At 33.5% G+C, this 21,622-nt stretch overlaps 2 protein-coding genes across 2 annotated transcripts; one reads left to right on the top strand and one right to left on the bottom strand.

Annotated features, from left to right (window-relative positions):
• The first annotated feature begins 1,425 nt into the window (after window positions 1-1,425).
• On the top strand, window positions 1,426-7,933 carry LOC108347592 (calmodulin-binding transcription activator 3). Its single transcript, XM_017586946.2, has 13 exons — window positions 1,426-1,849; window positions 2,046-2,165; window positions 2,593-2,708; window positions 2,852-2,940; window positions 3,277-3,319; window positions 3,813-4,017; window positions 4,172-4,282; window positions 4,513-4,838; window positions 5,159-5,716; window positions 5,822-6,519; window positions 6,663-7,236; window positions 7,318-7,641; window positions 7,710-7,933. Exons 1-13 carry the CDS (start codon window positions 1,810-1,812, stop codon window positions 7,818-7,820), a joined length of 3,315 nt encoding a protein of 1,104 aa, XP_017442435.1. The 5' UTR covers window positions 1,426-1,809; the 3' UTR covers window positions 7,821-7,933.
• A 1,030-nt stretch (window positions 7,934-8,963) lies between these two features.
• LOC108323803 (ubiquitin carboxyl-terminal hydrolase 4) lies at window positions 8,964-14,096 on the bottom strand. The gene is made up of 6 exons (XM_017556556.2): window positions 13,728-14,096; window positions 13,099-13,215; window positions 11,971-12,069; window positions 10,819-11,010; window positions 10,222-10,403; window positions 8,964-9,674 (listed from the first exon to the last, which is right to left on the bottom strand). The coding sequence occupies exons 1-6, from the start codon at window positions 13,842-13,844 to the stop codon at window positions 9,269-9,271; spliced, it is 1,113 nt and encodes a 370-aa protein (XP_017412045.1). The 5' UTR covers window positions 13,845-14,096; the 3' UTR covers window positions 8,964-9,268.
• Between the last annotated feature and the right edge of the window lie 7,526 nt (window positions 14,097-21,622).

Here is a 21,622-nt window from a genome sequence, read left to right as displayed (position 1 = left end):
ATCATCCCAATTTGAAGTACTACGATGAGCAAGAATGGTCGATATTTTCAATATAGTGTATATATAAACTATATGATTAACCGAGTGACAGTAGAAAAAAAATGGTATTTTTACCAAGAAAACTCAATGTATTTATTCCTTATGCGAAAATAGTTTGTGTAATTGAGTTCTGTGAATATTATCAGTCGAAAAAGGAATATTAGTAGTAGCTAAACTTTTCATAAAGAATAATTGTCCAAGACTCAAATATTGGAAAAAGAATTTCCATTTGAAACAAATCCTACGAATAGTAAGTATTAATCAACACTATAAAGCAGAAGTAGACAACAAGAAGTGTTACAAAGACAAACCCATCATAACGAAAGTGTGTTGGATGATTTATTCTCCATAATTATTCTCTTTCTTAACCCTAAATAGATAACATAAAAAAATAATATAAAAAAAAAATCATTACAATTTATGTGTTGATGGTTCTACCCTCTACACGCAAATGCAGACACCTACATCAAAATAACAAAATTAGTAATATGACCTCTTTATGCCATTAAGATTACTATAATGTAAAAAAACAAAATAGATGAGAATTAGTTTACGACAACTATAAGAATATAGTGTTAAATAAGTAAATATACTCAAATAATATTACCAAATTATACATGACCCATTTATTTACGTGAAAATGGTTTTAGTTCTATTTTATATATTATAGGCATTTGTTACACCTATTTCGGAAGAAAATCACACAATTCAAAATAAACCATGTTTTAAGGAAAAAGATAAACATATTCTCTTTAACTTATGCGATAAATAATAATGCATTTGTATATAATATAATATAATACATTTGGACAAGTTGTCAATATTTATGAATTTTTACTTATTGAGTTATTCATTCATTTGTTATATTTATCTTATTTTGTCTAAAGCATTATATTTTTACACATTAGACAATATATAATATAATCTGGTGAGTACATATGAATATATTAAGTTCCACAATATTTATTTTTAAATGAAATAAATATAAAATAATTGATAAAATTATTCTGTAAAGTGAGTTGGACCATGCTTCTAAAATGGTAAGCCAGGTGGTTCAATACACCACCCTGTGGTGGCCCACCTTTATCAGTTTCTCAAAATCCTACAAGGTTACAGAGACCAATGTGTCATCCCATTTGTCTTAAAATAAAATATTATATTCAAAATTTAATTTTTTTAAGAAATTCAAAATCCAAATTTAGAGCTTTTTCATATATGTAATTTTGAAGATTTTAATGTTGTTAAATAAAAATGTGTTATTTTGTTTTAACTGAGAAACTATTTTTTTGGTATGTTTGTGAAGAGACATGAAAATGACGTCATACAGTGACCGAGTTTGAGCCAAGAAAAAGATGTGAGAAGGTGCGACGAAGAAAGGATAAGCCAAGGATCAGTCAAAGTGGAATCGCTTTTGCGGTTTTGACTTAAACAATATTTTTCTCTCTTTCATTTTCTTCTCTTCTATTCGCTGCGATGCAATGCAATGCAACACAATACAATAACACTTTCAGAGTCTAAGACTTCCCGCGTTGAAAACTTTTCCTTTTTCGTTCATTGGTCACAGCCTCTGAACACTCGTTACACTCTCTCTCCGCGTTAAAATTCATTGTGGAACTTTCCCAGTTATTGCAATTTATTATACATACATCACAATATACTACCATCTTTCCTTTTGCTTCTCTTAGATTTAGAAAAAAGGTCCTCTCCTACCTCTTGTTTGCCTTACTGGTCCTAACAAAATTGAAGCTTTGAGCTCAGCTTTGAGCTTTCATGGCTGAGGCCAGACAGTACTTTCCCCCCTCTCAATTGGGTCAGCTTTTCTTCTCTTTGATTCCCCTTTTGTTGCTTGAGATTCCAATAATTCAAACTCTGAAGAAAGAAACCCTTTTTAGAAGTACCCATGATAGTGGAGCATTGAAATGCTACCCCTTTATCGCAAAGTTCAAGTTTGTTATTTATTGTTGCTGACTCTATTTTTGAATTTCTATGTTTCTTTATGGGCATAGATATCAAGCAAATTATCGTGGAAGCACAGCATCGATGGCTGCGTCCGGCGGAAATTTGTGCAATTCTCAGCAACTATAAGAAGTTTCGAATTGCTCCAGAACCTGCTACTATGCCACCAAGTATGGTTTCTTTTCTGCCAAGAAGTTGTCTTAGTTTCTTAATAGCTTGATTAGGAGAAAAGGATTTGTAAAATTGTGTTTGGTTTTCTATTTAAGGGGAAGCTGGAGGTTTAGGATTTTAATCTTTTAGAAATTTATATCTTATTGGCACTGGGACACTGAAAACTTAACAAAATTATGCGAAATATCACATCCATGTTTCAATAAACTTCTCTGCATGTATGCTCTTGTAGGAGAAGAAAGTAAAAAGGTGAAATTGAAATTCTTCAACTCATGCACATAACTTCTATATAAAAACCCAAGTACATAAGTTAATTTTACCTTTGTGAGAGAAGCTCAATTCATTTATAGAGAAGTTTATTTAAGTAGAACCTAATTGTAATAATGCTCATCGTTAGGTCTTATCGTATTTTTTCCTTGACGTTAGGTGGTTCACTTTTCTTATTTGATCGGAAGGTGCTGAGATACTTCAGAAAGGATGGCCACAACTGGAGGAAGAAAAAAGATGGAAAAACAGTAAGAGAAGCACATGAGAGACTAAAGGTAAAATTATACTGCGTTTAAGTTGCTGTAGGCTTTATTTCTATCGTTGAAGTTAATTACGCTTTAGGAAGTAGAATGTATTGAGAGAATCTTTCTTCTTTGTATATTGTTGCACTGAATGAGGGATAATATGATGCTCTCAGGCTGGAAGTGTGGATGTGTTGCACTGCTATTATGCTCATGGAGAAGAAGATGAGAGTTTTCAGAGACGCACATATTGGCTGCTTGAAGAGTAAGTGTTTATGTTTAATGTTTTCAAAGTTTACTGCAAAAATTTCCCTCTTTATTTGTCTTCTTTTGCCTGATTCTGCTCTTTGCATTCTTCTCATTCTCCATCTCATTAGGTAGTATCCAGAAAGAAGGAACATTTTCTTTTAATGTGTTTGTTCTTTCTCGAGGATGCTATGCTTTAACCTATAATTAATGAGATAGAACAGTGCATGTTGCTCCATTTTATTGGTTTAAACTAATTATAATAGGCTTCTAGAAATTTCTCATTTATTTTCTATGGTTTTTGTCTATGGATGGGCCTTCCCTTCTCACCCTTTTTTGTTCAACGCTGTTGCAGGGAACACTCTAACATTGTTCTAGTTCATTATCGACAAGTGAAGGTAACAGGTTAAGATTTTATTAGTATTTTTTTCCTAGTTGTTATTTGATAATAACTCGAGGAATAGCTACTTCTACATTTCCAGTTCCATTAATAGAATAACGAACTAGTAAAATATAATTGGGTTGCTGAATTATGTATGAAGTAGGAAAGTAAAACATGGAAATTCCATCATAACTTTAGCATTATGTTACTAGATTTTCCCAAACAAAGCTGCCACCGTTTTCTTAAGTTGCTCTGAGAAATTTCAGCATCATACTATTTTTTTCGATATTAGAAACTATAATTTTGTAACATAATTTCTGTCTAAGACTATGTACAATTCTCTCTTCCCTCATCAAGGATGTTGACTCTATACTTTGATTCTTTTAGGAGTAAATTTTCTGAAGCATGTAATGGAATATAATCGTGATATGCTATGTCTTCCCATCTATGAATAATTTCGTTTTGGGCTGTCATTCCTTTCACTCAACTGTCTTGTTCAAAATAATTAGGGAACCAAGGCAAATTATACGTGTGCTAAAGAAAATGAAGAATCTCTTCCTTGTGCTGAACAAACTGACAAAATTATGCTCAAAGCAGAGATGGACACTTCTTTTTCGTCCGCTCTTCATCCAAACAGTTACCAGGTTCCTTCACAAACTATGGATTCAAGCATGAACAGTGCCCAAGTATCAGAATATGAGGAAGCTGAATCTGGTACTTCTTTTGCTGCACATTAATAATTAAAATGTTCTGTTTTCAGTTTTTCATATCTAGATGACATTTATAGTAACCTTTGTTAAGCCTTTGTCCCCCGTTGTCACTTTTTCTTGTGTATTAATTTTTTTTTAAATTGATGTAATTTTTACAGCATTCAATAGCCATGCAAGTTCTGAGTTTTATTCTTTCCTTGAGTTACAACGCCCTGTTGAGAAGATTATAGATCAACCTGCTGATTCTTATTCTCCTCACCCACTCATAAGTAAGTTTCTTCATTCTAAATTGTTAGTTTAACTTCTATGCTTTGTCACTATAAATGTACACCATAGCGCAGTCTTACATTCATATCAATTGAAGAGTATAGCTTTTGAGGTAATTATAGGAATCAGAGTTCTCAAAATCAAATACCTTGTTTTATATTTTTATACATACTGGCCTTTTGATCAGTAAAGTCCATAACTAACATAAGTTTTTCTATTGAAACTGGGACAGATGAGCAAAAGAAGTTACCTGTCATTGCTGATATGAATTATATCTCACTCACCCAAGACAGAAAATTCATAGACATTCATAATGGTGGATTGATATATGAATCCCCAAAACCCCTGGGATTTTCCTCATGGGAAGATATCTTAGAAAATAATGGTGAAAGTCAACACATGCCTTTTCAGCCTTTATTTCCTGAAATGCAACCTGATGAAATGGCAGTCAATAGCAGTTTTTGTCAAGGATATGACATAATGGTGCCACATTTGACCACCAGCATTGCTAAGCTGCATGACAATGGAAGTCTCATACAAGCTGAAGGAAGTTGGCAGGTATTGTGTACTGGTACTATTGGTACTTCATTTGCATGGAGCACTTTTTGCAATATTTTGATGTTGCATGATAAGGAGCTTTGAAATGGTATTGTAGCTTTTGTCAAAAGTAAAAAGACTTGAAACTAATGTGTCACAACAAAATGATATTGGTATAATGCTGCAAATGTTTTTGATTTTTGAATTACCTGTTTCATGTTTCTGTGGAAAAAATATATAATCAAGCAACTGATTTTGCATTATGACCGATAACATGTTACTTAACTTTTATTTCTTTCCTTCAAACTCATTTAATTGATTAAAGTCTAATCTGTTAACAGGGATATAGTGTTGATTCTTTACGTGTGTCCAGTTGGCCTATAGATAATGTCCATTCAAGCTCAACATGTGAGGTTAGTTGTAGCAACTGTGAGCATGAAGTTAATGAAGTTGATATTCAGAAATCCTTGCAACAGTCTCTTCTCCATCAACACAAACAAAACAAGGTTCTCATGCAAAATGATCCTCAAGAGATAATGCTTGATTATCTAAAATCAGATTTTGAGGCCAGTAGAACCCTGGATGGAATAGAAGACCCACGTTTCACTTTTAAAAGGACTCTGTTAGATGGATCCCCAGCAGAAGAGGGTCTGAAGAAGCTTGACAGTTTCAACCAATGGATGAGTAAAGAGCTTGGAGATGTGGAAGAATCAAATAAACCATCTACTTCTGGTGCTTATTGGGATACAGTTGAAAGTGAAAGTGAGGTTGGCAGCACAACTATTCCTTCCCAAGGGCACCTAGACACCTATGTATTGGATCCATCTGTTTCCAATGAGCAGCTTTTTAGCATTATTGACTATTCACCAAGCTGGGCATTTGAAGGGTCAGAAGTTAAGGTATTCTCTTTCGATATGCTCATGGAATTGTTCTAGTTTCCTTTTTACTCATCTGTCAGTTATTCTGATTATTTATTTCTTCACTTGTGAAAAAAAAATGTATAGATTATCATTTCTGGACGATTCTTAAGAAGCCAACAAGAAGCAGAACAATGTAAATGGTCATGCATGTTTGGTGAGGTAGAAGTGCCAGCAGTGATACTTGCAAAAGATGTTCTTTGCTGTCATACTCCTCTGCACAAGGCTGGGAGGGTACCTTTCTATGTAACTTGTTCCAATAGGTTAGCATGCAGTGAAGTCCGAGAATTTGATTTCCAGGTCAACTGTACTCAAGAAGTCAACACTGCAGGTGAGGATAGAGCCATCGTTTTTCATACTCTTAGTAGACGATTTGGAGAACTGTTGTCCCTGGGGCATGCCGTTCCTCAGAATTCAGATTCAATCAGCGAAAATGAGAAATCTGAACTGAGAAGTAAAATCAGTTCTTTGCTAAGGGGGGAGGATGATGTTTGGGACAAGCTACTGGAACTTACTCAAGAGAAAGATATTTCTCCAGAAGATTTACAGGAGCAGCTGCTTCAAAATCTTCTAAAAGATAAGTTGCACGCATGGCTCCTTCAGAAAATTACAGACGATGGAAAAGGCCCCAATGTATTGGATGAGGGTGGCCAAGGTGTGCTTCATTTTGCTGCTGCTCTTGGCTACGATTGGGCACTAGAACCCACACTAGTTGCTGGTGTGAATGTGAACTTTCGTGACATAAATGGATGGACTGCTCTTCATTGGGCAGCATTTTATGGCAGGTGAGCACCTCAGTGCTTGCAGTATGAAGCACATTTCGTAAAAATTGAATTTTTAGTTCATCGTATTAATCTAGCACGATATACCTTACATTAACTTAATGCTTTGAATTTTATTTTCATTTTCTTGTGTATTACTTCATCAGGGAGCGCACGGTTGCTTTCCTCATATCCCTTGGCGCAGCACCTGGATTACTGACTGACCCATGTCCAGAACATCCTTCTGGTAGAACACCGGCTGATCTAGCTTCTACAAACGGGCATAAAGGAATTGCAGGGTATCTCGCAGAATCTTCACTAAGTGCACAGCTCACTACTCTTGATTTGAACAAGGATGTGGGAGAAAATTCGGGAAACAAAGTGGTCCAAAGAATCCAAGACATTGCCCCAGTTAATGATCTTGATGTTCTATCATATGAACAGTCACTGAAAGATTCATTGGCTGCAGTGTGCAATGCCACCCAAGCTGCGGCTCGTATTCATCAAGTCTTCAGAATGCAATCATTCCAGAGAAAGCAGCTGAAGGAATTTGGTGATGACAAATTTGGAATATCTGACGAACGTGCTCTTTCACTTGTAAAAAAGAATGGGAAATCACACAAGTCTGGATCACGTGATGAGCCGGTCCATGCTGCTGCAATACGTATCCAGAACAAATTCCGCGGTTGGAAGGGAAGAAAAGATTTTTTGATGATTCGACAACGTATAGTAAAAATTCAGGTACATTTTGTGTGGAAATGAATAGAATTTATTATGGTTTTGATTTTATTAGATCCAATTTACAAGGTGTCTATTTTATAGGCTCACGTGAGAGGACACCAGGTTAGGAAAAATTGTGGGAAGATAATTTGGTCTGTTGGGATATTGGAGAAAGTTATTTTGCGTTGGCGTCGAAAAGGTAGTGGTTTGCGAGGATTTAAATCAGAGGCCAATTCTGAAGTAACTATGATAGAAGATGTAACATCCTCTGAGGATCACTATGATGTCTTAAAAGAAGGCAGGAAGCAAACAGAGCAAAGATTGCAGAAAGCCCTGGCCAGGGTGAAGTCAATGATTCAGTATCCAGAGGCAAGGGACCAATACCATAGGGTGTTGAATGTGGTAACTCAGATCCAAGACAATCAGGTATTTTACCCCTTTTCTCTCATCGCTAATTTTAATGATATTCACACCATGTAGTGTTTGTTTTGCAGGTAAAGCATGATAGCAGTTGTAACAATTCAGAAGAAATAAGAGACTTCAATAACCTCACTGATCTTGAAGCACTGTTGGACGAAGATATTTTCATGCCTACAGCAACTTAGAAGTTAGATTTCATCGTCACTTGTGTGGCTTATAATTTAACAGCACAGTCAGGTCATGAACCGTCTTATGTTGATCGTTATAGTAAATATTAATTCTAATTCTTTTTAAAGTATCACTTGCTAACATTTAAGAGAAAAATGTGTAACCAACCTTAGAACTACGAAAAAGACAATCCTTTTCTCTCTATTTAAAAATTAAAAATAATAGAAAAGTATATAGGGGGAAGAAAAGTGTGTATTAATTCTACTATAATTTAGTTATGGATAAAAATATCTCAATGTACACAACTAAAATATTTCCGTTGTAGTTATAAGTGCAAAATAGACGAGATTTTCCTGTCAAATACGGATTGCAATGCCTTTACGAAAGTTTTATTTTAAACACCTGGTGGGATCCAACCCTATATTCACACCTGAAATGTAAAAACAAGTGTCATTTTGATCCATGTCTGCCTCCACAAAGGCTAGTTGAGATGGGGAAACTTCAAGAAATATGCCACAAATTGGGCCAAGTACCATGTTGTAGTTAGGTTAAATAATGTTAGCCGATATTATTGTATAGGAGATTTGTATCTTGTCATTTTATTATTTTTTTAAGTGAAATATTGAATTTTCCGGAAAATAAAACTAATTTGTAACAGATTTACTTATAAATAAAAGATTAATCTCTATGGCCAAGGAACGAACTTAAAGTAATCATGATCTTTGAGTTAAATAATTCACCGTATTTTTTTCTTCGGTTTAAAACACTAAGCTTTTTACCGGAACAAAGATGTATACTTTAATCAATCAAAAATCGTCTGTAAGTAGATATTATAAAAATTAAGTCACGCCTTATAACTATATATCAATGCAAAAACTTCATTCACTAAAATAATCTGGTTAAATTTCAAAATGAAAGTATACAGTCAATTTTTCATTGCATGCTTAACCGTCAGGAGAGCCAAGGTCGTCCCTAACAGTTACTTAATGTCCAACATCCCCCTTAAAGGGATGCACAAAAATAGTTTATATTTGGAATAGTGGACAACTGCAATAATTATGAATTTATATACACGATTTATGTTTACTAGACCTTAGAAAAATGCCTGCCTACGACCTATGAATTGGTCTAACAAACAATACAAAATAATCTACCACGAGTTTGGATCAAGGATCAATTTCCATTTGTTTCTAATGTTGGTTGAGCGTTTGCAACCATGAATACACATCGTTGGTGAAATTTTCACCCGATATATATACTGTTCTTATTGTGAGAAAGAGTAAAAAGAAAAAGGACAGTGCTAACACTATCCACTGTACATGGCAACCACCTAAGTATAAATTTTCACAACCCGAATCCTCTGGGGGATGTTGAATAAAGGGAAAACGGTAGAAAGGAAAATAAATATGGAAACCTGGTGAAAAGAAGTCCAAATGATTACAGAAGAGTTGTAGAACTTCTCCATCTAATTCCTGTTACCAGAGCCAAGGCTCTCATAGAACAAAATGTACCCATGATCTGTATTACTTGAATATTCCTGTGATGATCCAAAGAACGTCTGCACAGCAGATTCGTCAATCATCTCTACATTTTCGTCATCAAAAAATAACCAGTGGTTATGGCTTTTCACAAGACTGACATAATGCCCATGGTTGGGCCCACTCCCAACATGGACAACTACCGCAAATAGAGAATACTCTATATCTGCATCTTCAACAGTGTTACTCAACTTCAGCTCCAGGGGAAAAACAACCCGATATGACAACTTCTTGTAGCGGCCAAGCTGCTCCATGTACTTAAAACGCTTAAGATGGATGACCAAGATGTGAGGTGGTTTCTTTATCTTCATCCTCTTCTGAGCTTCTTGCAAACTAACCCAATAAAAAAGATTACATCTCGGTACGGACATGAAAAACAAGAAAACAGACTGCACATATTTCACTCACTAAACTGAAAACCAACAAATCTCACTCAAATAACAGTCAATGAATGGAGAAGTGAACATAGCATCGTTCGCTTTTTTAAAATTGTAGTATTGGTTCATAAACATGAATTTCATTTTTTTTTTATAAAAAGGAGATGGAATTTCCACAAAACAAAATAAGATATTTAAGCTTTTTAAGATGTGTTTGATCACAAACTATTTCACTCCAGTTACAAGAGGTAGAAGATGCACTCTAGAAACTTGAGGAAAAACTGTTAGAAATGATCTTGATCCAAAAGATTTTCTGAAAATTTGGTTTTCAACATAAAAAATGACATGACAAATCCACACAGACAACTAATTCTAGTGGGACAAGACTCGATTGCTGTTGCCCTTACTAAATAAACAAGCAGCAGATTAGTTCAGCTATACACATGATTCAAAACGGTTGAACAGGTAACTACAGAAACAAATTGTGCCAAAAAGCCGTATACCTGCAGCATTTGTCACAAAAGAATTTGTCTTCAGCGTTCAGTGTCTCAGTGGAACTGAAATTTTTCAAACAGCTTGTAATTGAGCTGTTCTGCTCAATATCAAGACTCAAGTCTAAAAATGTTTCATCTCTAGCTGTCACTGTTTCACATTGCAAGCACCTTGTCTCATTGGTGAGTATTCCCTGGTCAGACCAAGTTACAACAATAAAATTCCACAAAAATAGAAGTAAAATATATTGTATCACTAGAGTGCAGAGGAAGATCAACCACACCCTCTCCCCACAATAAAAATAAATAAAGTACGAGTGAAATTACTATTTTGCACATTGTTTAGTAATAAAGTTAATCTGTAATAAATTAATATAGTGTAATAGAATCTACGAAAATGCACAGGTTTCTCTTATAATTTACATAGAAGCCAATATGAATGGATTATCCATAAATTTAAGAAACCTAAACTTGCAAACAACAATTCATGTGCACTTTAAAAGAGATGTAATTGACTGATTAAATAGAAAGTTAGCTATTTATGGTCCCCTCTCATGCAGCAGGAAACATGCTAAAAAATATAAACATTGAATTGACAAAGCAAGTCACCTGAAAATTTTTGTGTACCCAAGTAACTAATGGCTCTTTGTGAACACCATTAGCTTGACCATTCTTGGGGCCATTAGCGGCCTTTTCAGAAGGTGGTGAGGTCTCCTGATCAGCAGTTTTTGCAGCTTGGCTCTCTTTCTCAAGAATGTCAACAAGTTCATTCAGCAAAAAGTTCAAAAATTCATGGGCATCCTACCATAAAAAGAAGATCCACAATAAAAATGTTGTCTACTAAAAAACTTTAACAAGAGCCCTTATGCAATCAATGAAGCAGAGTTTAACAGATAATAACAATCAAGAAATAAAAAATACACTTATACGCACACGAGTTTGGTAACATTTATAATAAACAACCTCATTCAAAAATAACAAATTGTCATTGTACAAACTCAGTTAAAGCCATTTCCAAAGATGAACACTGAACATGAGTCAAAAGATAATTTACTCAAAAGGGAAGGGGGGAAAACTAATAAGACAATGCACTGATACACAGTAAAAGCATCACTAGACATAATAAAGTAATGATACAATATGCCAAAGTCAAAAGAGTTGTTGCCAAAGTAATGGTATTATATGCTTCCAACAGGATATATAATAGGAATCCAATTTGAAGTGTACATGTTCCAGTTCAAGTATATAAAAAAGGCCCAAAAATGTACAAGCAACATGAACATTTCAAATTAATTTTATTACAAACAGTTCAAAAGAATTTCCTGTTTATTAAAAGATGTTCATACCGAGTTCAAGAGCACAAATTGTAAACCTGAAAATTTGGTCCAAACCAAACTAGACGAGATGCATTACAAAGGTAACACTAATCTAACTCTTGATCTGCCAACATGACAACTGATAATATACCTCAACAAGGCCAGCGAGAAATCTTTAATACATACAGTAGCATCTCTAGCTAGGATTCATGTTTAAATAAGCTGCAACTTATAGGAAAGGGCATGTGCATAAGATGCCGATATGCATAACATACTTTCATAAGCAGGGAGAAAAATAAAAACATAGAAAACTTTGTTTGTGACCATGATAAAAATTAACCTCCTTATTGTAATACAAACATTACTGTCAAAAGAAATTTAAAGGTTTTCTAGAATAATTGCCTTTCTACACATGAAGCTCATTCTTGACAGTTTAAACACATACCTGGTGCATATAGCTACGGAAGAGTTCATTCTGTTTTTTCAGCCTCTGTACAAATCGTTTGGGAGCAACAACACCAGTTTTTTTCTTCTGGGAACTTATCTACACCAAAAGAAATAAATAAGTTACATTTACAGCCAGGAGAGAAATAAACAGGCATGCAAATGCCACTAAAATTAAATGGTCATTTGATTCAGAAAAATAATTGGAAAATATTATTCAAGACATACAAAATGAAGATACTTACTAAAAACACACTACAAATATCTTGAAGCAAGTTCTTGAGCATCATAGGAAATGGGTATCTAAGTGCCCATTAAATAGACATGTAAATGACTATTAAATAGACATTTGAGACAATTAGCCAAATAATTTGAGACAATTTCTCAGATAAAAGTAATAGCATTCATATTCGAAGATACTTTAATGTTAAATTTAGATAATCCATGTCAATTCCGTATTTCTCCGAAAAAGAGTGACATGAAACAATACAAAGCTAACAACAAAAATGTCAGCTACCTATATATATTTTATACATTATAGGCAGGAAGTGCTGTTTGATAAACTTCAACCGATCAATATAATCACAGTATGCTTTGCAAGGAAGAACTGAACTGAACCACAAAATGAACAAATATGCATTTCTCTATGTTACAAGCACAAATTTCATCAGCATAGCAAAAGTCCTTCCACATATGGTTAAGAAAATGAAATCTATAAAGAACAGCAAGTGCATAAGATCATGAAAATAATATTTTACATTAAATGGAGACTAAGAATTCATCCAAGTTTCCTCTGAGCTGTCTATTGAATGGTCAATGTCATTTGGTAGCCAATGTTACTAGAGAAAGCAAGGTCACAAATCCAAAACTAAAGATGACAAGATCCACAATGAGGCATTCAAAGAAAAAAAATGTACTTTGATTCATATGATCAAATAAATGAAGAATCGAACAAATCTAGGAAATCTAGAGCTCCTTCTATAAAAGTCCATGCCAAGCAATACAGCCACAATTAGTGAAGACGGTACAACTTTCAAATGGTGAATATCGCTTGACCAACCAAATATAAACAAGCTTGGGGGGCATCCAGTATGAAATGCCAAAAAATTACAAACTACAGACTGATTACCTGAGAAAACAAATCCGCCAAGCACGTCAAAAGATTTTCCTCCCCATCCAGTATGCTTTTGTTATTTCCATAATACTCCAGTAATTGTTCACGAAAAGGAACACAAAAGTATAGTGCCTGTACAAGGAGGCAGAACAAGAAACTTGTTAGCAAAAGAACCTAAAAACCATGGCGAAAAATAGCAAACCGACAATCTTCAAGTAAGTTCTCCAGACACTTCAAGTGCCGTTACTGATATTTTATATATGGCAGACATATCGAGTGCAACCAGCCAACAATTTTTAAATTGACGTTTACGCCAAAAGAAACGCTGATGATAAAATTGAATGAAACGTATAAAAGATTGAACAGTATATCCAACTTTTAATTTTAACAAAACTATGAATTATAACAAAAATCCAGTGCTTGAAGAGTCCACTGAACAGATCAACAGAGCGTCCAAAACACTGATATGCATTAAAGCACTAAATTCTCCTGACAATACACTCGAAATTGCAATAAAAACAACTCTAACAGAATAGAGAATCCACCACTAGAAACCAGAACAAAAAGCAAAGATGCAGTAAAGATTGGAGTATCGATGGAACGCGAAAAAAATAGAACGAAAAATCGTAAATCGGATTGAAGACCTGCAAGACGCTGTTGCAGTAACAAGTGTTGCCGAAATTCTCAAGGCCGAAGTAACGCTCTCCTTCGGGGAATTGGTCGCCAAGAGCCTTTTCAAGCTTGGAGCCCGCAGCACCCATGACCGCGTCAACCGATCAGAAACTCAGATTGCTATGCGATTCAACTCGGTGATTCGCACCATGAAATGCTGAATGACCGTTTGGATCGCTAGGGTTTATCGCAGAAAGAACCTCTTTCTGGTTTCAGGTTTTCTCTATAGATATGATAGCAAGAAATGAAACAAGGGTTTCCCGTGAGAGAGAAAGAAAACGAAGAAGGACGAAATGCTGATGAAAATTTAAGGAGGAGTTGAGGAAAATTAAATAAAGAAATAACGGATTTGTTCTAAAACATTATATGTCTCTGTATCCTTGACAAAAGAAAACTAAATTTTCGTGTAATTGAAATTTATCTCAAACATCTCAATTCAAAGAAAAGTCAATAAATATGACTATTGTTAAAGAAAATAAACACACAAACTATCACTCTTTTATTTGAGGTAAAAGTTTTTATGATAATTAATTAATCTGTAAATATCCGACATGTTACATATAAATTTTGTAACAACAATTTAAGAAGATAATTTATGAATACAAGAATAAACTATTTGTTTGGTTCGTAAAAATATACTTAAATGGCATGTTTAATGTACACTTTTTTTTATGAACTTTAATTTATACACTAACACTTCTTGAATATCTATTGTTTTTAATGAAAAAAATTGCTTCAAACACGTGAGTGAAATGCCCTTTAGAAAAGTTTGTGCTTAATAATCGATTTTATTTATCATACATTATTTTGAACAATCGAGAAATGTGCACCATTCTTGGAGGAAATTCATTCATAAGAAAACAAAACGAAAAGAAGAAAAGCCATAAAAAAATTTGTATCTATGTTGATTGTCTACAATCCTTTTGAAAGTGATTCTTTGTTTTTGCGCAAATAAAGTTTTAAGTTTGTGGTTGCACAAATAAACTTCATTGAAAAGAAGGAGAAAATAAATATGAGAATGACAACAAAACTTAAAACACAATAAATCAGTTTGATTTTAGCTGGACTCTTAATAATGACATCATTTATATTTTTTATTCATTAAAAAAATAAAAACAAAGCTCGTATAAAAAGGAAGCATTAAAGAAATATGATAAAAAGAAAATTGTACACCATTCAACTTGGTGGAATTTATTTGAAACTATGCTGACTTGAAATGATGTGATGTAAGAAAGATAAAAATAAAAATGAGCGAACATGGACTTTTAAATTATGCTTTTTTATTAACAAAAAATAATATATATTTGTGTTTTAAGTAAGGTATTGAAGTGTCTTACTCAAAGCTATTTTAAAGGCCGGATGAGCTCCCTAATAATCTTTTATCATCATTTGAGTTATCTTGTTTGTTTTTTTTCCTTTTTTTCAAGTCATGTTTGCGAAATAATCTTGTAATAAAAATCATTAATTGGAATTAATTACCTCACCTACTTTGTCAAACATTTATTTATAAATATTATAATCAATTTATCACTAGCTGATCCATTAATTACCAATAAATGACTTTCATTATTCTTATTAATTTCCCATCAATAGTTGTTATTACTCAGATTAATTATTAATTAATGGTTGTTCTAGACTAGTCGATCATTTTCTGGCATGGTTGATCGTCCAACCCTTGGCTGACCGGGTGACCATATAGTACAAATTATATAAAAAATAATTACAAAGCATTTGGTTGTTTAAATACTAGAGCTATCAAAACGGGTAATCCGGCTCGACCCACCACGGGTTGGTGGGTTAAACGGGCTGGCTCACTAGTTCATTTAATTATAAGTTTTTCTTAAAATTACAATTTTTTTTAATTCAAATCTAAATAAATGTCACTCTAAAATGATATTAAACTCCAAACAATTCAAAATAAAAAAAAATCATAGAATCCAAGCTCTAAAATGATATTAAACTCCAAACAATTCAAAATAAAAAAAAATATCATAGAATCCAAGCGTAATTCAAAATCATGTACAAAAGGCGAACAAATAAATTTTTAATATTGATAATTTTTGTATCACTTGTCCATTTATAATATTAGAGTCTTGAATAGATAAATCTATAATATTTTTCTCTCTTGAAACATCTTCTTCTTTATCATCATCTACAATATAATAAAAAAAGCTAACTAATAATATTGAAACACAAAATAATAAATAATTAAATTAAATTAGGTGGTTGGTGAGCCGGGTTCTAAGTGAGCCGGGTTGAAAACTAGCCCGCATAAAAAAATTACATTTTTTTCAAACCAAACCCGGCTCAAACCCGTGGTGAGTCGGGTTAATCCGCGGATTATAATCCATTTTGACAACACTATTAAATACTATTACAAAATGACATATTTATGTTCATGAAAACACTAATAGATATTATACATTCAAATATAACAAAATTTTGTAATTATATGCTCCTTTAGTAATTATACTATAAATTATGTCAAAGTTATTCTTAAAAAACATTCTAAAAATGACTTCATTTTACCAAAATTCATTGCATAAATCAATTTTATTAGATTTAAGACCAAAGAGATTGGAGTTATATCAGACAATGATATACTTCAAGAGATCTAAATTTTATTGTTGAGTCCCTCCTATCTGTCTGTTTGTTGTTACTCTTTTGCTTTGTGTGATTTTGTTGGTTTGTCCAAGTTGCCTCTAAATATGTTAAGAGCTGTTTGGGATAAAATTCTTCCATGATTTTCTGCACAGATGAAACAAACTCTAAATTAAAAGCCTGACATGGTTAGATTGTCTTGAAAGAGTTAAAACATAACTCGAGACTCTCATTTGGTGCTTACTAATAATAATTCCTAGTCCTATTTAGTTCTTTATTTATAGTTCTGGTTATATTTTCTAAGTGACTGAATGAATGCACTGAATTAGAAAAGAATCCAGTCTAAATAAGATAAATTATAATTACCAATTTTATACTTCATCCCAACTTAAGCATTTAATTGTGTCAAAGTAAATATTTCTTCTGCGTATACTTTTCCTTGCCTAGACACAATTTTGTTTTTATAATCCATATGTTCCTTATAATTGAAATTCATACCCCATTTCCATACTTCTATCTTCCTAATATTTATCTTTGTAGGCACGTTATTCATGATTACCTTTCAAGCTAAAAATTATGCAGAAAGAATCATCTTTACGGTCCATAACATATTGTATAGATCAAAGTTTTTCCCACTAGAAAAAGTTTTCCATTTTTACATATCCAAATTTGACAATATATTTACCTTCCTCATCTTTCCAAAACCATGAATCTTCACCCTCCTTTTTTCATATCTAAATTCATGTACTTGAGGCAACTCCCACGGAAACCATTCCCTTCTCCATTTTACTCCTAATTCACACTCCTTATTTTCCTATTTCCTAATCTCAATTATGACTTTGTCCTTAAGTATAGAATTTCTATATAACCTAAGGACCCTAAGCTTTAAGGGATTTAGTCCAAGCTAAGTATCTTCCCAAAATTTTATGACGAAGTCTGATCCTACTTTACATTATATATTTTGGTCAAACCATCTCCCTTCTTCCTTTTCCCCGCTTACTCCCTTAAGTTTTTCCATCGCGTAGACATATAATGACCACTTTTCCCCATGAGGCCTCTCCAAAACCCATATTTTGATTCCAAAATATCTTTTCACTCTTCCTTACCAAGCCTCCATTTTCATTCGGTAAGTATAGCTTTATTCAACATCTCAATGTCTTTTATACCCATTCCTCCTTACATTCTTTATTTACATAATTCCTCCCATCTGACCTAAGCTATTTTCCTACACTCATTTTCTCACCCCTCACAAAAAGTTTCTTTGTAATTTTTTGATAGTCTTACATACATCTTTTGGGGCTTTAAAAAAAGGAAAAATGGTAAAGGGTAGGCTTTGATCACATATTTTATAAGACATATTCATCCTGCAAATGATAAGTTCCTCTCTTTCCACATCAACAACTTCTTTTGGATTTTGTTGATTAGTGGCTGCTGAAAGACTTGTTTTGTTGGATTACCCCTCACCCCAAGTATTTGAACATAACTTCCATATTATTACAATTCAAAAGGTGCATGTGTTATGCTATCGTGTACTCCTAAATCTTGCTTTTGTGGAAGTTAACCCTAAGCGCTAAAGACATATTAAAGCATCTAAGCATACTTTTAATTGTGAAAGTATTCTGATTATTTATTTCACACAGAAACAAAGTGTCCTTAACAAATTGTGATAAGTTTAGAGGTGTCAAAATGGGTCACTCAGCCCGACCTGGCTCGATCCGCCACGGGTTGACCATTTAGTGAACTAACTCAATCCGACTCACTTAATTACAAGTTTTTTTTCTATTAAAAAAATTAACAATTATTTTTTAATTCAAATATAAATAAAGGGAAAGGATCTTAAATTAGATTTATAATCAATCAAACATAATATTTCATTTACACAAAGATATCACAAAATCTAAAGATATCACAAAAATTTCCTCAACAAAATTTTTAATGACTTCACAGCTATTTAAATTTGTTTCTGCACTAGGTAAGTTAACCAATTTTATTGTATCCTACTTCTATTTGTATAGAGTTATGTTCTAGGTGTCCGATTTACCATTCTAAAAAGATGACGTGGCACTATTAAGAGTAGAAAAGGGGTTATAGGATCACCTTGTCTCAATTCCATCTTGTCTCACTTCTTTGTATGTATTAAATTCTTTGATTGGGATAATATTTACCAAGATTAAGATAAAGGCTGATAATAAATATTCCTTAATCCACTTTATTCATTACCTACATAAACCTAGTCTCTCTCCATCATGTAATAGAGAAACTCTCATTTTACCGAATCATATGTTTTCTCATAATCTATCTTCACTATTACCACATTTTATTTTTTCTATTTGATCACTTTCACCACCTCATTAACTACAAGTATGTTATGTAGCAATTCTCTACCTAATATAAATGTAGATTGGGATCCGTCTATTACTTTATATAGAACCTTCTTCAATCTATTAGCTAGGATTTTTTATATTATCTTGTACATACATCCTATTAAAGAGATAGGTCTATAGTTGTTTAAGCCCATGAGATTATTCGATTTAGACACTAAGGTGATGAAGGAAGGATGCATTGCTTTCCTTTGGTACAATACCATTTATGTAGAAATCTTGGACAACATGTATAATCTCCTTATACATGACATTTCAATATTTCTTAATAAAACTAGAGTGGTAATGATAAGAATCCAGGCCAAATCGATTTTAAATTATGTGATAATTATGTATTTAAATATAATTTTCTTTTAAAACTATTATCCATAATATTTGAGATGTTATGATTATTTTTCACTCACTTTATTTATAGTGTCTATGTGATAATTTTGTCTTAAAAGTAACCTAAATAAATTATGGAAGAAAATTGTTTATTAATTGTAATCAAGATTAACTCTAAATAAAGTAAAAGTACCGAGACAAAACATTATTATAATGGTTAAAGCATATTTAAGACTTTTTTTTTTCCACAGACGATATTAATATTATATAATAACATATTACTAACATAACACCCATTTAAACTTCTTCTGTTCTTGAACTTTCTTTCATATTTTTTTTTTAACTTTAACTTGATCTTGATCTTATATTTCTTTGACAGTTTTTTATTTATTTTCTGAATTGAATGTGAAATTTGAAACTTCTTTTACAAATAAAACTCCATTAGTGTTGTGTTAAATCTTTTCTGATCTAAGTTTTGATGAGAAACGAGAGTGAATCTTTTTTCATATAAATTGTTTAGTGTTTATTTACATGATAACATGTTTACCATCTTTTAATAGCAATTATACGTAAGAATTAAACATGTTTACATAAATCCATGAAAAAAATAAATTCCGTAAATAAATAAACCATACCTCACTATAAAACAGAAATTTCAAATTTATTTTTGTTTCGGTTATTTGGAGCTAAGTTACCAAATGTCTCCACAATTTGCCGTCTTATCTTCTTGCCGTCCGGTCTCGCTCAAAACTCTGTTGTCTACTCCTGTCGTTCGGGGAAACCTGTCAAAGATTCTTGCTCCAAACTCTGCTGTCCACTCCTGTCGTCCGGGGGGAACCTATCAAATAGAGCTGTCAAAATGGGTCACAACCCGCGGGTCAACCCGGCCCACCACGGGTTTGAGCTGGGTTGGGTTTAAAAAAATTGTATTTTTTTTATGCGGATAAGATTTCAACCCGGCTCATTTAAACCCGGCTCATGCGGGTTGAACCCGTGGTGGGCCGGGTTGGCCCACCAACCCACCTACCTAATTTTATTTTATTAAAATTTAATTTTAATTTTATAAAAAATATTATTATTTTGTTTTTGTTTGAAAAAATTATTTAAGTTCTTTATTTTCAAAATTAATTAAACACTTATGTTGGGAATGAAATTTGGGAATATAATTTGTTTAGATTTGAATTATAGAAAGTTTGTAATTTTTTTTTATTTTAAAAAAATTGTAATTAAGTGAGCCAATGAGCCAACCCGTTTACCCACCAACCCGTGGTGGATCGAGCCAGGTTCGAATTTTTCTGGCTCGCTAATAAATGAACCGGGTTGGGTTGGCTCACTAAGTGACCAACCCGTGGTGGGCCGGGTGGCCCGTTTTGACAGCTCTACTGTCAAAGATTCTCCGATGCCAAAATCAGTACGGAAACTGTTGGCGATTTAATGAAACAGTAATGAATGCGTAGTAAATGCCACCTCCCTACCACTTACCTTTGACCTGTATTTATAGTTTTTGCTATGCGCTTGGGATTAATGAAAAGTTAATCACGGCCCAATTCCAGCCCAATAGCTCAATCCTTATTTACCTTAATCTTCGTCTTAACGTCCTGATTTACGAATTGGCCGGTCTTGATCCCTCGCCCGTATGGTAAACCAGCATCACTCACCAGGGGGAGGAACGAACGGTCGAGTTACACAGCATGTGAGGTGAATATCTATGCAAACAGTCGTCCGCCCATACTGTCGGGAGTAAGAGATGGGAGAAGTTGTCTAAGTCTCGGGACTGCTTTTGGACCGACCGGTCCATATGATACAATTTTTAATGTTTTCAACAAAGTTCTACACTTTTTTCAAAAAGTTTATATAAATAAGTCACTGACCTCCACTTTAAAATGTAGACAAGTTCATTTCAAAGAATGGGTTAAATTTTGTGTTTGAATATATCTATTTAATAAAACATATAGTTTTAATGAACATTGAACAAATTAAGCTCAAGTAGTTAACAAGTAGTGTGGCTGCAGGAGAGTGGATGTTCGTTTTTTATGACGACAGTAGTTAATGCCAGATTCCAAATGTTATGCCACTTCTCTGCATGCTTACCTTCTTCTCCAAATCTCTGAACCATTTTCTCCTCCTTCTCTCTAGATTTCTTCATCTTCTCTCTAAGAAACACTCATTTTCTCTTCTCCGATCACCACACAGGCACCATTTCTATTCTTCCGGTGTCAAGGGCTCTCGATTGAACCGATCGGTTTGTGAAGCTGAGCTGGTAAGTTCTTCTCTTCACTCAGTCGTGCGTTTTCATGGACGTGCAAACCAAGTTCTGGTTTCATGGGTTGATCACTCTTCTCAAATGAGTGGCTCTGATAGTGTTTTGGTTTTTCACTTGGTTTAGTGTTGGAAATTGTTGAGCGTTGAGGGTAGAAGGACTTATAGAGGTGAAACCATATACCATATCTGGAAGCGTTCGGTCACGTTAGAGGTAAGGGAAGCTTATCTAATTTGATTGAATGTTCGTTTATGTTCGTCTTGAATTGATGCATGTTCATTGAGTTGCTGAATGAATATGA

This window comes from Vigna angularis, chromosome 1 (assembly GCF_016808095.1).
Source record: "Vigna angularis cultivar LongXiaoDou No.4 chromosome 1, ASM1680809v1, whole genome shotgun sequence".
Taxonomy (NCBI): Eukaryota; Viridiplantae; Streptophyta; class Magnoliopsida; order Fabales; family Fabaceae; genus Vigna; species Vigna angularis.
Note: the sequence above shows the minus strand (reverse complement) of the source record. Positions and strands in the feature narration are given on the sequence as shown.

Bases quoted from the DNA above. Each gene is read 5' to 3' on its own strand.
- LOC108323803 (XM_017556556.2), bottom strand. From the start codon at position 13,844: ATGGGTGCTGCGGGCTCCAAGCTTGAAAAGGCTCTTGGCGACCAATTC. The intron at 13,216-13,727 runs GTCTTCAATCCG...CTCCTTGTACAG, and splicing joins ACTGCAACAGCGTCTTGCAG to GCACTATACTTTTGTGTTCC. The intron at 9,675-10,221 runs GTATACGGCTTT...TTATTGGGTTAG, and splicing joins TTTTGTGACAAATGCTGCAG to TTTGCAAGAAGCTCAGAAGA.
- LOC108347592 (XM_017586946.2), top strand. From the start codon at position 1,810: ATGGCTGAGGCCAGACAGTACTTTCCCCCCTCTCAATTGG. The intron at 2,941-3,276 runs GTAAGTGTTTAT...ACGCTGTTGCAG, and splicing joins ACATATTGGCTGCTTGAAGA to GGAACACTCTAACATTGTTC. The intron at 7,642-7,709 runs GTATTTTACCCC...TTTGTTTTGCAG, and splicing joins CTCAGATCCAAGACAATCAG to GTAAAGCATGATAGCAGTTG.